The sequence below is a fragment of the Balaenoptera physalus genome (assembly GCF_965194825.1).
Source record: "Balaenoptera physalus genome assembly, chromosome: 20".
In the NCBI taxonomy this organism is placed as follows: Eukaryota; Metazoa; Chordata; class Mammalia; order Artiodactyla; family Balaenopteridae; genus Balaenoptera; species Balaenoptera physalus.
The window spans coordinates 49,805,302-49,821,278 of record NC_138901.1 but is presented as its reverse complement, the minus strand read 5'-3'; the positions used below and the strand labels follow the sequence as shown (position 1 = coordinate 49,821,278).

General features: G+C 40.7%; 2 protein-coding genes across 10 annotated transcripts in view; one reads left to right on the top strand and one right to left on the bottom strand.

Annotated features, from left to right (window-relative positions):
* EFCAB5 (EF-hand calcium binding domain 5) overlaps positions 1–5,862 on the bottom strand; it is a 136,950-nt gene extending 131,088 nt beyond the window's left edge. For both annotated transcript variants that reach the window (XM_082443393.1, XM_082443394.1), the window contains exon 1: positions 5,614–5,862. In XM_082443393.1, coding sequence (XP_082299519.1) covers positions 5,614–5,780 — 167 coding nt within the window. In that variant the 5' untranslated portion in view covers positions 5,781–5,862. The remainder of the gene's footprint in view (positions 1–5,613) is intronic.
* Positions 5,336–15,977, top strand: part of SSH2 (slingshot protein phosphatase 2) — a 242,145-nt gene continuing 231,503 nt past the window's right edge. For 5 of the 8 annotated variants that reach the window (XM_082443406.1, XM_082443410.1, XM_082443407.1 and 2 more), the window contains exon 1: positions 5,336–5,632. In XM_082443406.1, the coding sequence (XP_082299532.1) occupies positions 5,570–5,632 (63 nt within the window). In that variant the 5' untranslated portion in view covers positions 5,336–5,569. Of the gene's footprint in view, positions 5,633–11,490; positions 11,550–15,977 lie in introns of all 8 variants that reach the window. The other 3 variants (XM_082443408.1, XM_082443405.1, XM_082443403.1) reach the window with 2 other exon arrangements.

The window sequence follows — 15,977 nt, the reverse complement described above, 5'->3', positions numbered from 1 at the left end:
TGCCATAATATAGTCCACAGAGATATTGAGCATCTTCACCTTCCAATCAGCATCAAGTTGACCCAGTACATTGATGACATTATGCTGATTGGCTCCGGGGAGCAAAAGGAGTGAGGTCTTTAACTGTCTTCATGAAATATATGCAAAACCAGAGGATGGAAGATAAATTCCACTTCTGGTATCAATTTCTACATCAGCCAAGTGCCAGTTATTAAATTATTTTCTCAGCTCCAAATTCACCCTTTTGTACTTTTCTTTCATGCTGGAGCTGGAGTATGAAAACCACATTTCTTTGCCTTGCCAGCTGGCTCTGTTAAGCTCTGCTAATTGGGGGCATCAGATGGAGACCACAAGGCTGAGGAAGGACAAGAGACTTGTTCCTTCCTGTCTACCTCATGACTGCTTCCTGTGGTGTTCTGGTTCCAGTGTGCTTCACTCCAGCTATGCTTCTTTAACCTGGCAGCAGCAGCTGAATCCAGTTTGCAGTTTTTCTACAGTTTTGTAGTTTTCATTGACATCAGCCAGCCAGTGTTCCTGCTGCAGAGGTCTGGGCCCCAGACTGCTGGGTCCCATGGAGCCCCCCATCTAAGCTCAGAGACACCAACGGCAGCCAGGCAGTGTCTTCTTCTCAGAGACCTGAGTTTCAGCTCTGTGGGGTCACTCCTCCAAGTCTGTAATTTTTTCCCTTTAGTTCCTTTGTTTAGGTTGTTTTTCAGCCCTACAGGTAATAACAGTTGCTACCTCTGTCACACCTTAGACTTCTCTTTACAGTTTTTCAGTCACCTACTTAATTTCATACCTAGTTAACAATTCTTGTTAAATTATCTGTTCAAATAACTGGTGTGAATTTTATCTCCTATCTGGACACTGACTATCAATAAAGTTAGTATAAGATTATTAAAATTTAAGAAAAATTACAACCAGGTAGAGGCAATACATGACTCAATCATACTCCACTCACTCTTAGCTATTTTATATTCTATCTCTATATATTTCTACTTGTTTTATTATTTGTAACTAGTCATTTCAAATGTAAGGGGTTGGATTATTAAGAATGATTTCCACCCCCCCCCCCATTTTAACAAGCTTAGCTATACAGTCTTTTAAATGACACACTTCATTTGGTCTGTGATCAATGAGTTACAGACGTACTGCAAGATGGTTATCTATTCAGCCCTAGGAGTGGCCTGAAAGGACTATGGTGGTTGGTGCCTCTATATAATTCACCCCTGGCCAGAAGCAGTTTGACTTAAGGATTCTCAAAGAGTAACCCAAAGAATCAGAGTCTGATGATCCATCCTAGTGCGCCCCATGGTCCCACAGGAGGCAAGCACAATGGAGGACTTGGTTTATTAAAGCAAGTATCCTCTAATAAAGAAGCAAAGCCAAGGAACGGTCTATCTCCAAGACATCACTTTCAGAGGCCAGTTGCGGTGTGTACTGCTGCTTATCATAAACATTGAACCTTGGAGCTGCTGGAGGAGTGCATGCTCCAGGCACTCAAGGAACAGGACTCAGAGCCTAAGGTGTGGCCAGGAAAGTCTGCCAGATACTCCTCATGGACTCAGCCCCTAATCTCTCTTCATATATATTGAATTCTTCCCTTTGTTTATGGCTGATGTGCCCTTTTAGTTACATCCAAGTTAGCTGCAGAATTATTGCTCTCGTAACACAGTCCTACCCTGCAAATTGGAGTTTTGTCATTACTTTGTAAAATATACTTAATATGAAAAAGTTTGAGTGGATTCTAAATCCAGTCATGCTATCATATTACCACATTACATTTTCTAGTGGGAAAAAAGTAAGAGCTACTGGAGTCACACATAATTTATACTTGCAAATTTTGAATAGTTGTGAAAATTATTTTAAATTTATCATCTACTTGTATGAACTAAATTCTCATCAATAATGACTACTAATTGATCACTGTTAAACTGTCTTGTTCAGAAATTACATGCAGTCATTTCGGTCATAAAACCCTACATAGGAAATGTCATATTTATAGAGGCAATCTCGGGTTTTTCATTAAATTTTTGAGAGGCTTTATTTGGAAGCTTATACAAATTCAATATTTAATATCACCCTTAAATATGTTTGTTATTTTTCTCATTATAATTATAAAAAGAAAATAAGTTTTTTCACCAAGCCCCATATTGTTGCCTCCAAATCCCCTCTAATTTATCCCAGTGTGCTGAACAATATCATTTCTATGGATGTCATGATATGAAAAAAGGTTGAGAAGCACTGCTTTAACCTTTAAACCAGGATTCTTAACCTGGGGCCCCTTAATGGATTTCAGTGTGTGTGTGAAATATGTAAATGTATCTTTCTGGAGAGATGGCCAACAGTTTTCATCAGGTTCTCAAAGCTTAAGAACCAGCTGATCTCAGAAATTTCAAAAGCTCCCTTATAATTTCACCTTGAAGAAGTGATAATACAAGTTAAGGGTTAAATGAACTCCAATGGCACAAGGAGGCCTCCATTAACACAGGTGGGAAGAAGAAAGGTGCTCTAAATAGAGCTAGGAGAACTTTTCTCTTTGGGAATCCTGCTCTTGGCCTCTCTCTTCTCGTATTCAGCTAGCCTATTATGACACCTCTTCCCTCAGATCACCAGAAGACCAAGTAGGAAGCAGGGTGGAGCCCAGGAAAGAATGGGTATAAATGGCGCAGAGAGCATAGACTGCAAATGCTCACATGTGATCCAGATCAGTTCACAACATGGCTATACTGGGATCTGTAGGCAAAGCCTGAAATCCAATATCATAAAGCGTACATTTATTTGCCCAGACCTTCTCTGTGTTTCTAAAGCACTTTGTACATATCTAGACTTCTCATATATATGTGTGTGTGTGTGTGTGCGTGTACTTCTGGGGCCTAGCAGAGGTGACTGAAGCAACAGTACCACTAAACCTTACTGTAATTATTTGATGAGCTTTTTCCTGCTAACAAGCTATGAGGGGTAGATAGACTTTTGTTTTTAAAACAGTGACTAGTGTATAATACACCCTCGGTATTTTCTCAATTAATTGTGAATAAATCAATGAACATGCACCAACAATTTCCAAATCTTAGTTTCCTTAAAAGGTATATGCCAGGAAGAGATATTTCTCCTGTAAATAAATTAACTTTCTGTTACAAGCCTTATGTGAATTTGGGTACCTTACAATCCCAATTTTGACCAGGATTTTATCACCTCAGATGTGATGAATAATGATGTTCTATACCTACATACAAATGAGACATGTCTTGATCACTAATCTACTTCTCCTACTGTTAAAAGGCATGGAATCATGTATTTTTCATTCTTTTTTATTACCTTTCTGCTTGATGCTATTTTCTACACATAGGATACACTCAGCAAGAGCTCACTGAACTTGGAACAAACTTATGAGAATAATAAAGTTATCTTCATTACATATGGGGCTTTACAGTTTATATTGCACTTTACATTTTTTTCTCATTTGATCACAGGAATCCTGTGAGTTAGAGCTCCGTTGCAGAAATGAAGAAACTAAAGCTCAAAAAGTTTAAGCCATTTGCTCAAGGTTTTACAGAGCTGGAACTAGAAGCCAGGTCTCTGACTCCTAGGGTAGTGCTCTTTCCCACTGTAGGATTATCTTACACTGTAAGATTATCATCTTCCAAAAGAATTTAAGATTATGCTGCTACATAAAAGTAGATAATCAGTGTTACTGTCCCTGCGTCAGTAAGAAAATTAACATATAAATACATTACTAAGACCTATTGATTTGAATAATACTTTTTTCTAGAATGATACTTTGGTTTATAAATCACGTTTCATTTATTTGCCTTCATTCAGCTTTCAGCTATGTATAATTCTTGCCTACGCATATAGCTTCCTGTTTGATCTCCTAAGCTTTGGTTCAAAGTTCTTACTTCTGAACTTTGTCTTCTCTTTTCCTGTTTACTAAGTAGCTCTGGGAAAAACACAGTCAGATTGTTTCATCTGTGAACCATACATCTTTGTTTAATTTTGTCTCGCAGGCACTCTTGACCACCACCAGGGGGCAAAAGCCTACCAGCTGGCTTCTCTGCAGTACATTCTACATAGGACTGTACAGTACAGGGACCCTCAGTGTCTGATTCTTGATGGAACCTCCCTGCTAATTATTTCAACCACAGGGCCCCAAGGAGAGAACAAAGGCTCAGCACAGAGGGCTCTAGTGGCACTTAACCATAAAGCGGCCAGAAAGAGCTCACGACAGCTCTGTCAGTTTAAAAGAAGCAATAAGATCCAAGAGAGTTTGAGTGATAAGGCGGTGGGTTAATAACTGCAAAGTCCTGAATGTGTGTGTTTTACAACTTTGATATGTATGGTAGTATTTACCAGCACATTCACTCAAATTGAGAAACAGCTTTGTCAACTTTCTTGCCCTGTGTAATCAATCAGTGGCATTTGCATAGTGCGATTCCCCCCCACCTTCAATCTTGATTTTTCATTACATTCTTGGCTTATGTTCAGCTGACGATTTACCTTTTAGAAAACGATTTCTTTAAAATATTTAATCAGCATTCCGCATATGTCTATGAAATAATGAAATCTAAAGACGAAGGAGAGGAAAGCCCTAGGAGCAAATCCTGTTTAGCCAAGAGAACTTCTTGCCAGCAGGAAGCAAGTGGGAGGTAAATAGCAGGTTGGACCCTTCCAACTCCGTGAGCCCAGCTTTCTCGGCCTCCCAGGCTCGCTCGGCCTCTCTGCACCTCACGAATAATGAATGAGTCCTAAGGCAGGGGCCAGGATAATAGAGGAAGCACGAGGGTACCATAAAGACTCCCGGGGTATAAAATTACAAATCTTTCTTACTTTCAAAAAGTCTCATCCTAAAACATAGACTCGGAGACGGAAGGGTGGGAAAGCTCAGAAAAAGCCTCCCCGAGAGCCGGGTCAAAGGGAGGGTCTCTAGCCCAGTAAGCCCCACCCACGCTCAGAGAAAGCGTTTGAAACCCCGCGGCGCCCTTTTCCAACCGGAAACGTTTGCCTCAGGATTTTTACCTCAGTTTCTTCTCACGAAGGTGGGTTAAGCTGAGCGCCCCACCTCAGAAAATGGTCGTCCCTCAGGAGTGGGGGCTCCAGCGACCCTCAGCTCCGAGACCCCGCCCCCCAACCCACTCCACAGCCCCCGGCGCAGCCAAACTGCGTGATTCCAGAGCCAAGGAGAAAACCCGGGAGGGGGCGGCGGCCCTTGGCGCACGCACCCGGGCGGCTTCCGGCAACTCAAGGGTTACGGCCAGGCGGCGGCGCGCGCCGAGGGGAGAGGCGGTTGCTGACAGGTGGCGCCTGCGCACTGGGAGCGCTCATTGTGCCCCGCAGCTGCCGAATCGCTCGCCCGCCCGCCCGCCAGCCGCCAGTTCAGCGCGTCAGCCTGCGAGAGTCCGGTGGTGGGTGCGGAGCCTGCTGCCGTTCGCGCGGTCTCCTCCTCCTCATCCTCATCCCCGCCGCCCTCATCCCCACCCCACACCCCTTGCCTCATCCCGGCTCCGTCACCCTCCCGCCCCCCACACTCAGGACAAGAATGCCCTGCCCGGAACAGCCCAGCAGCGCCTAGATGGCTTTGGTCACGGTCCAGCGGTCGCCTACCCCCAGCACTACCTCCAGCCCCTGCGCCTCGGTGAGTCTTTCCCGGCAGCCGCTCTGCTCGCTTCTGTCACTGCGGCTCCGCTTTGCCTCAGCGGGTCCCGCCGAGCGCCACTGCGCACGCGCCGCGCCGCTTCCCAGGCCTGGGCACTCGGCTGCCGCGAACCCCCCACCCCCCCCATCTTAAAGACGAGCTGCAGGAACTACAGAACGTTGATTTGTGCCCCCATCACTCTGAGCACCTAGCGCCTCACAGTCCTCGCCCCGACCCCCCCTGTGGCATGCCTTCCTCTGGCTTGAGCACTTCCTTTCGGGAATGAGTCATTCTTGCTTTTCACCCTCCCCCTTCCTTTACCCTCTGTTGCTCTGCTGCAGGGAGAGGACCCTGGGACTCCTGCGTTGCCCCATACACACACCCACATCCCCTTACCCGCACCCACTTCAGGGACCCGTTCCGTATTCGCACACTGCACGCCCTTCTCCGGGTGTCTTTCTTCACCCTGGTCACTCGCTGTCTTTTTGTGCCCTGTCCGTTGGGCTTCATTGGAGGGCTGAACGGTAGTTACTCCTTGGTTTCTCCCCTCCTCCCCTCCCCCAAAGGGTGGCCGTGGTCTCTGCTTTTTGGATCTCTTACCTCTGCGAGGTCCTGAAGCATCTGGCGCTGCTTGATGACCAGTGCCAGTTCATTTACATCTTACAGACATTTATGCCTTACTCTCATTGCTCATGATCGTTCCTGTTCTTGGGTCGTGTTTGTATGGCTCGTTACTTCAGATGCCTGTGCCAGTGAAGCGTGCTTCCAGAAGGAAAATACCCAGTAACCAGCCTTTTCCTGCTGGGCCCTTCTTTGCCTTCGCCCCACCCCCACTCCTTTACGCTCCATTCTTTTAGGCTTTTTTTTTTTCCTGAAAATATTTATTTTTTTAAATAAAATATTGTACCAGTGGGGGGAAATGGGATCTTTAAAAAAAACTAGATGTTTTAGAGGGAATAAGTGGAATGAATATATGAGAAATTGGAAAAACCATTTTGAACTTCCTTCAGAACAGTAATTTAAAAAACTGTGTTGGTGGATGTAGTGGTTTCAACTTGCAAAAACGTATTCAGTAAACGCTGTACTACCTTCCACTGTAAAAATTCGGGTTACTCTTCATATGTATATGTTAACTGAGGTGTGTGTGAGTGTTGACATCTTGAAAATGTGCTGGTTTGTAATTTAAACATAGTTTCCTGAATTTCAAAATTCTGTTGTGTAGAGTGGTGGTTTCTTTTTTCCTGAGCTAGCTTTTGCACTTTGTGTGACCAAATTGGCAGCTGTATCCTAATTCTAGAAGTGATTATACTTCAAAGGTTACCTTACCTTGTGTTGTTTCCAGAGAGCAGAACTAGCTAGGATCCTTGGATAGAAGTTCAGGGAGGCAAATTTCCAATCATTCTAAGGAGGAATTTTGTAACAGTGGGGTGGACTGCCTTGCAAAATAGTGAGTGCCCATTGCTGAAAGGTTCAAGCAAAGGCTGAAGGGCCTTTTGCCTAGGAGGTGGTAAAAAGGTTCTTTCCAACTCTGAAGATTATGTGAGTTGAGAATAACTGCACTTGAAAGCTAGTGAAATATTTAAGGGTCCTCTGAAGACAAGTATCATAGGGGTGGAAATTTAATATACTTTATTCTTATATGTGGTATTTTATGCTAGTTTTTGGAAAGTCACTAACATACCATCAGACCATCTTAATTCACCCCACCAGTAAACCTTTGGAAGAAAGTGGTTACCACGCCAGATTTTGGCTGAGAAAGCAACTGAAGGTTAATTGAGTCATGTCAGCAAACCAGGAACCAATATTATATTGACATGATTTTCCCTGGGCATTGTTGGAAGCAGTTTATGCTGTAATAATAATATATGTGTATCACGTTATCATACTAATTTTCTTGAGGTGAATGATTAGTAGTACCATATCTACTTGATGTGACTTAATTAGCCAACACTTGGTTATTTTAGAATCTGGAGGTATGTTAATAGGCACTTTTGACATAGGTAATTAAATTGATCATGTGATAAGCTCAGTTGTTGAGCTAAATGACTGGTATTTCTACATCTATTTGCTGTAGTAACCTGGGTATTTCAGTTTATATGTGGCCTGGGGAGCAAAGGAATCCTGGGACGTGTGTGTGTGTGTGTGTGTAACAGTCAGCATTGTTAGCATGACTATGACCCAGTTACCTTTCCCTTTAAATTGTTTTCCTATTCCACTTTATCCAGAGCTTTTTCAGCTGAGTTGTCTCATGGTCCTTGTGTTCCAGTATTTGACTGCTGTCCGACTTGAATATATTTGCTGTTGCATCTCTTGCTGCATGAATAAGTTGAGTTGTTTGTTTTAAAAGAGAGCAGAAAGAATCTACAGAACCATGAAAGGAGAGATTTAATTTTGTGAGGCTGGAAATTTAGGGTTTTTTAATTAATCATTTTAAGCATTCTGTTACGCTTTTTCACTGTAGGAGGTAAGACATTTTAATACCGTCAGCTCTTCAGTGTTCTTTCATTAGAGATTAAACAAATCTATTGATCATCTACTGGGTGTGAATGACTATTCTAGTACCAAGATGTATAAGATATTGACCCTATCTATCAGGGTCAATAATCTTGGGAGGGAGGGGGTGAGGGAAGGGACAGGGACTAGAGGAGGAGCAAACGTGAGAGAGTAGAAAAGGAGAGTGAGGGGAATGCTACTGTATGTACATGAACAGCCAGTTTGTAAATGGCCATAAGTATTGTCTGAATTCAAATTAAGATAAATTCACTAATGGCAGTAGTAGTAATAACAATATGTAACATGTAAGTGCCTTACATGGATTAACTTATTTACTCCTCACAGTATGCCCAAGGGAAATTGCTATTATCCCCATCTTACTGATGAAACTTGAGGCAAAGAGCTATTAAGGAATGTACCCAGTGACACTCAGCTGTTGAAGATGTAATTGAAACACAGGTGTGTCTAACTTTAGAATCTTCCATCTTTTTCCTTCCTGGTAATCAAAGAGAAGTATACATAGTTAGGTGGCTCTTGAACTAGGCCTTGAAGGATAGGTTGAAGGATAGGCTGAGATAGAAGCTGGGAAGTAGAGAGTATTCCAGGTGGAAAGAAGCTATATACACCAAGACTTAGAGACAGGAACGTACAAGGCATATCTGAAGGACTTAAATAGACCAGTTTGAGGAAGGATTTGTTTCGAAGAGTAGTCATAGATAAAGGTGGGGAGGCAGCTAGGGCTGCAAAGGGACTGCTGAGCTTAGGAATTTGAACTTGATAGAGAAGGTAATGGAGAATCCTCAGAGGTTTTTGAGCGGATATGATCACAGTGGTGTTTTAAGAAAACTGATCTAGCAGCTGTGGGCCAGAGGGAGTTGAGAGGGAGAGAGGGCATGAGTGGAGCAGGTTAGAGGCTGTTACAGTAGCCCAGGTGTGACATAATAAAGGCATGAACTGGGAATGTGAAAGAAGGGAAGGAAAAGGACAGATGCAAGGGATTGTGGAGAAGATGCAAAGGACCTGGGATTGATTGGATATAGGGGAGGAGGAATCAGAGATGCCAACTCTTGGAATATATTGTTCTAGATGTTTCTAACTAATTGGGGGCAATTTAGGAATTATCTCTTACCTTCTATCTTTCTGGTATGAATTTTCTGAATGGATACCTATATTGATCCAGGGTTATATAAATACAGTGAAATACCATAAAAATCTTTTACTTTTGTAAAAGTGCTTTATGCTTTTCAGAGTGTTTTGTGTTCATGGTCTAATTCAATTCTAGAATAGCCTCATAAGTTACGCAGGACAAATACCAAGGTTAAAAGGCTTGCTGAAGATTGCAAAACTGGTTGGTATAAGATCCTGCAGTAGAACTAAGTTCCTTGGCTCCTGGTCCACGGAGTGATAAGAGAGACAGCATATTAGTTTCTGATCCTGAGAACTTGACTGCCAATAGAGAAAAGGAATCAAGACTTGAGATGCAATCAAGAACTCACACTGTCTTTTGAGTTCGTTTATATATTGTCTGTTTTGACTTTCTGTCTTAACTGTCTAGAACAGAATCATCCAAGTCTTGTACAAATCATTTTTCGGTGGTACCCTTATTTGAAGCCTATTATCTCTTGGTTTACATAGAAATCTTATAAACTTGAATATTTAGTTTCCATACTCTTAGAAGATTACCAGCAGCAAAATAGGAATGGAAAGGGGCAGGTGCTACTAAAGGCAGGCTCCTTAAAGTTCTGGGAAATAGTAGTTGAATGGTTTTACAGCAAGGGAGGAGGAAGAAAACCTATAAATAGCTGACCCAAGGAAAAAATTTAGCAGTTAGGGACTACTTAATGTAAGGACAAATACCCCTCTAAAACCCAATACTCCTTCAGAGCAACTATTATGTGGTTATAGTGATGACCCCAAATCATCATAAGAAGGCTTAATCTTGTTTTGTCTTGGTTTAAGCAGTCGGAATTGAGTGAAGTGTATTTTCAGATAGAGATCCATCCAAGTTTCACCAAAGTCTTGATGTTTAAGATGCACATTTTAATTAATTGGGCAATTCATATATATATATAATTTATATATAAACGAATGGGGATGTAGGATAAATAGATATATTATTGAATTATATATATTCAAATATGACCATACCTCTCTCCCTAGGCAGAGAAAATAAAGCCATAGCAAATATGAAATTGATTTATATAAAGTATATACTTAAAAGTGATGCTTTTTAATTTTTTTGAAGACTGCTTTAGAAACTTTCTTGAACTGTAGAAATAATACATGCCAGTTGTAGGAAATTTGGAAAATATGGAAAAGCACAGAAAAGAGAATAAAAGATATGTGCTATACATCTGAGCTTGTATTTTTACATAGCTGAAATGCTGCTGTATGTATAATTTTGTATGCTTTTTTTAAAAGTTTTATATATATCATAGATGTATTGCCAAATCACTTAAATGGCTGCGTTGAGTAGTTATAACTCATTCTAACCATTCCATTATTGGTGAATATCTCGGGTTTTTTCTAACTTTTTTTCTATTATAAATTACATTGCAGTGACCATCATTGTGCATAAATATTTGACTGCATTTTGGAACATTTATTAAGATTTCAAGAAATACAATTACTGGATCATAGAGTATATACAATTTTAAGTTTCCTGTTACATAGTTATACTTCCTAGGACAGTTGTTCACAGTTAACATTTATTCCAACCAACATAGTGTAAGAATGCTCAATTCTCTTAGCCTTATTAACACTTAGCCTTATTCTCATTTTATTGTTAATCATTGGTAATTTTTGAAGATAAACAGTAGTACCTAGTTGGCTTGATATGTATTTTATTATTAGACAAGTTGAATATTTTTTAGATGTTTATTAGGCATTTTTGTTAACTTTTTAAAAAGATAATTTTATTGAAGTATAGACTACAGGCCCTAAAATAAACCTGTTTTAATAAGTGTGCAATTCAGTGTTTTTTTATAAACTTACAGAGTTGTTCAACCTTCACTATAATCCTGTATTTCTATTTTATGAGCTATTTATTCTTTTCAATCTGTGTATTCTCTTGATACGTTATGAATATTACCCCTTTATTTATTAAAACTGTTTGCTTTTTACTTGTTTGTATTACCGTTAGAATAAAGTCTACACTCCAGAGTTTTGCTAGCAAGACTTTTACTAAGGCAGCTTTGCTTACCTCTTCAGCCTTGTCTCTTCCCAAGTCCCTGCCTTGCACACTGCTCAGTCACGCTGACATGCCATGCTCCCTTTGATCTCTAGGCTTTTGCACATGCTGTTCCCTTTACCTGGAACACCTTCCCTTCATCTCTTTACCTGACTAATTCCTGCTCATCCTTCAGGTCTCAGCTTAAATGTCACTTCTTCTGGGAAGCTTCTCTGACTCCACTCCCAGACTATGGTAGGTGCTCCTTCTGTGCACAACCAAGCACCCTATACTTATCCGTGGTGGCTCTTATCTCTCTATTGTACTTGACTGTTTGATTGCTTATCTCCCCAACTAACCTTTAAGCCAAGGACTGGGTCTACTTACATATTTTTGTATCACCAGGGTCAAAAATACTGGACTGTGGATCAATGGATGGATTGATGGATATAGTCGTATTTAGCAATTTTTTCCATTTTGAGTTCTTCCATTGTTTTTAAAGACTGATTTGTTTCTAGAAGCCCAAAGAATATGACCACCCTTAAGACGTTTTAAAAATTTTATTTATTTATTTATTGGCTGCATTGGGTCTTCGTTGCTGTGCGTGGGCTTTCTCTAGTTGGGGAGAGTGGGGGCCACTTTTTGTTGTGGGCTTCTCATTGCGGTGGCTTCTCTGTTGCGGAGCATGGGCCCTAGAGCGCCTGGGCTTCAGTAGTTGTGGCGCACGGGCTCAGTAGTTGTGGCTCGCAGGCTTTAGAGCGCAGGCTCAGTAGTTGTGGCGCATAGGCTTAGTTGCTCCGCGGCATGTGGGATCTTCCCGGACCAGGGCTCAAACCCGTGTCCCCTGCATTGACAGGCAGATTCTTAACCCCTGCTCCACCAGGGAAGTCCCTACCCTTAAGACTTTTGATAAATATTGCTAAATTGTCTTCCATAAAAGTTGAATCAAATTTTGTTGACGAGCTGTGTATAAAAATGTCTGCTTCATTGTACCCTCATCGGCCCTGAATATTGTCATTATTTGTTTTCTTTATCATGATAAGAGCTCTTGTTTACTGAACATTTACTGTGTGCCAAACACTGTGCTAAGTACCTTACGTGCATTATATTGTTTAATTTTTACATCACTCCTGTGGTTTAGTTATTATTATCTCTAATTTACAAAGAAAATTGAGGCTCAAGGAAGTAAAATGAATTGCCCAAGATTATAGGTCTGGTGTCTGACCCCAGAACTCTCTTCAACACTAGTATTTTATTATTGTTTTGAGTTGCCTTTTTTTTTTTAAGTCAGAGGTTAAACATTTTTCAAATACTTACTGTTGTTTATTTTATAGTCCCTGTTTTTTAAGTCATTCATGTGATGAGCCCACCTTTCATCGTGGAGTTATTTTTGCCATATTGATTTGTAAATATTCTTTATATACTTATAATATTAACCTTTTTCTGTTATGTTGCACATTTTGCCTTGGTTTTCATTTGCCATTCTGTTTTATTTGTTTTTTATTCATTTTGATGTACAGACATTAAAAAATTTTAATGCTGTCATTTCAGAGTCTGTGTATGTGTGTGTGTGTGTTTCCATTGTTTTTCTACTTAGTTCAATTTTCCATCAATAGAGTAGAGAAATATTCACTGATATTTTCTTAAGTTGTTTTATAGATTATTTTTATACTTAATTTTACTGCATGGTGTGAGGTAAATATTAAATTAATTTTGTTCCAAATAGTTAACTTGTCCCAGTTTATTTTATGAAACAATCACTCCTTTTTTCTAATTCCACCTCTGGGAAATACTACATTAGGGTATAAGCTAGAGTGTGTTCCAGTGAAGTTCCATTGCTCTTCCCACAGGAGTTTAGTTAGGTTAGCACGTATTATTTAGTATTCATTAAATTGTGTGCACAGTGACTTCCCTGGTGGCGCAGTGGTTAGGAGTACACCTGCCAGCACAGGGGACGCGGGTTCGATCCCTGGTCCGGGAAGATCCCGCATGCTGTGGAGCAACTAAGCCCACGCGCCGTAACTACTGAGCCTGCGCTCTAGAGCCCGTGAGCCACAACTACTGAAGCCTGTGCACCTAGAGCCCATGCTCTGCAACAAGAGAAGCCACCGCAGTGAGAAGCCCACGTACTGCAATGAAGAGTAAGCCCCGCTCGCTGCAACTAGAGAAAGCCCGTGCGCAGCAACGAAGACCCAACGCAGCCAAAAATAAATAAATTTATTAAAAAAAAAAGTTGTGTGGACAGAAAATAAACTGAAACTAGCTTAGATTTTAAAATTTGACTGGTGTCTGGAAAGTCCAGAGGAAGAGCAGTTCTTTGGTACTTAAAATGTGTCTTCAAGTCTCTTGTCCTTTCTATCTGGCTTTAGTGAGTGGGAGCAGATTCTAGATTATGCCCTGTCTGAAAAAGGCACCATGCAGAGCCCACACTGCCTTCCTGTGTATCACCGTTGCATATCGTTCCAGGTTCCAGCAGCTTAGAGCTTTGCAGTTTTTCCATTAAATGCCTGCTGTCGTGTTGGCTACACAGTGCTTAGCCCATAGTAGGCATTCTCATGTCCATGTGTTTCATTTATTTGTTCATTCATTCAAGAAACTTAGCTGTAGTAGGGAAACTATTTCAAAAAAAAGAAAAAAACCAAGCAGTTTGATTATTGATACGATTCTACCCAATTTGAAATATGCCAGAGGTCAGGTGTACATGGGAGGTGAGACCTAAGGAATCTTGTTAATCAGCAAATAGGTACTGAGTGCTATTTTGTGCAGGTAATGCCATCCATTCTCTTACTCTGGTTCTCAGCACTGTGTCTTTTTCAGATACATTTACAAACTGCCCTGCATTTTCTTGTGCAGCTGAGCAGTATAGCTGCTGTTCACAGTGCCCCTCATTTTCCTGTTTGTCAAGAGAAAGTCAGGTGAGGTGATCTTGGCTCCAAAATGTAATGAAAGTCCCATGGTTCCCTTGATTTTCTGAAAGTGAAATAATTTCACTTACTTGGTGGGAGAGGATATGCTTAGAAAGAAATGGGCAGAAGTAATGTACTGTGTTGCAGCCTAGATTTTTTGGAGCTGTTTGATTCTTTTTTTTTTTTTTGAAGTAATTTAGTACCTTTTTTGTATCCTGTGCTATACTTGATTCTGAAGGTATCTATTTCTTTACTTATTCATGCCAGGATTGGGGACCCAGCAACCAGTTAGTCCCTGGCCTCAGGAAGCTTAGAGTATAGTGGAAAGATTGGTATTAAATAAGTAATTATATTACAGTGTAGTAATTACAATTGATGTATAAGCCTTGAGGAAGAGAAAGAAGGCCAGCAAGGACTTCTGAGTTGAGCCTTAATGAGTGAGTGGAGTTGACCAGCAATTAGAGGGTGAGTAGCAGGAGGGAGGCAGGCATTTCTAAGCATGAACTTAAGGCACAGGGCCAGAAATGGCACGTGTGTGCTGGAAACCACAAGCAGTACAGTGTTGATGCTGTATAAAGTGCAGAAAATGGGGCTGGAGAAGCAAAGATAACTTCTTTTGAACTGTAACACATGTGCCCTTACTTTGGCTTTCCTTTAAAGTGAATTTGTTGAAATTTGTGATATGAGCAAGAAACCTTAAAGTATAACTGCATAGCTACCATTTTTCAAGTGTTTGCTGTGTTGTAGACACTGGATTCAGCATTAACAGGCATCACAACAATGATTTGAAGAAGTACTATAATTGTTCTCATTTTACAGATGAAGAAACTGATTTTTCGGAGAGGTGTCTAGACTCCCCCAGCTAGGAGTGGCAGAGCCGGGACTTAAACTTTGGTTGTCACACTCAGAGACCAACTACTAGACTAAATTACCTTCTAGGTGTTAGAATTAGTCTCAGTGTCTAGGTGCTGTTTGATTTCTTCTTCTTTTTTTCTTTTTTGGACCATTTTGCTTCCTGTTTGTCCTCCTTTAGTTTAAGTCACTGCAATTTGAATCATTTTGCTGCTTATGCCCTGGTACTTGATAAACTCAGTTCAGCAGAAGTTTGTTGAGAACCTTCTCAAGCACTATGGGATGATATAAGGCATTATCCTTGCCTTAGAATTTAAAAGTCTAGTAGGGGAAGGCAGCTATAAGCTAAGCATGAATTAAAACAAAACAAAACAAACCCTAGTATGGTGAGGGCAATAGGAGAGGCACAAACCAAGTGTGAACATGGGAAGAAGATACCAATTCTGTAGGGCATGCTGGACAGGAAATGTTTAACAGATCAATTGGAAAAGTTGGAGGAGCAAAAGATTTTTGCAGCTAAGAAAATGAAAGATATGTTTATTATTTCTAAATATTAATCTCTTTCAGTTCCATTCACAATTAGAAGCCAGTTTTCTCTACAGGGTGATTATTGTAAGATATTGTTGTCTAAGGCATGGTAGCCAGATACTGAAGCTTCTATCTTTGAAAAATGTGTGTTTGTAGATATTACCTTGCCCCTTGCCTGTTCTTCCTCTCCCACCTCTATACCTTCCCCCACTTAAAGAAAAACAACGACAACCTCTTTTTTACTGCTTCATATAGGTGAATGTATGAAATTATATTTATTGAACTTTAAGGGAAGACATTTCTGTGCAAGTTAATTATTAGAGCAATGATTTTCCAGTTGTTGCTTCAGACAGTTTTATAAAAAGAGCAACAATTTGGGAGAGCCCTTTTTTCACAT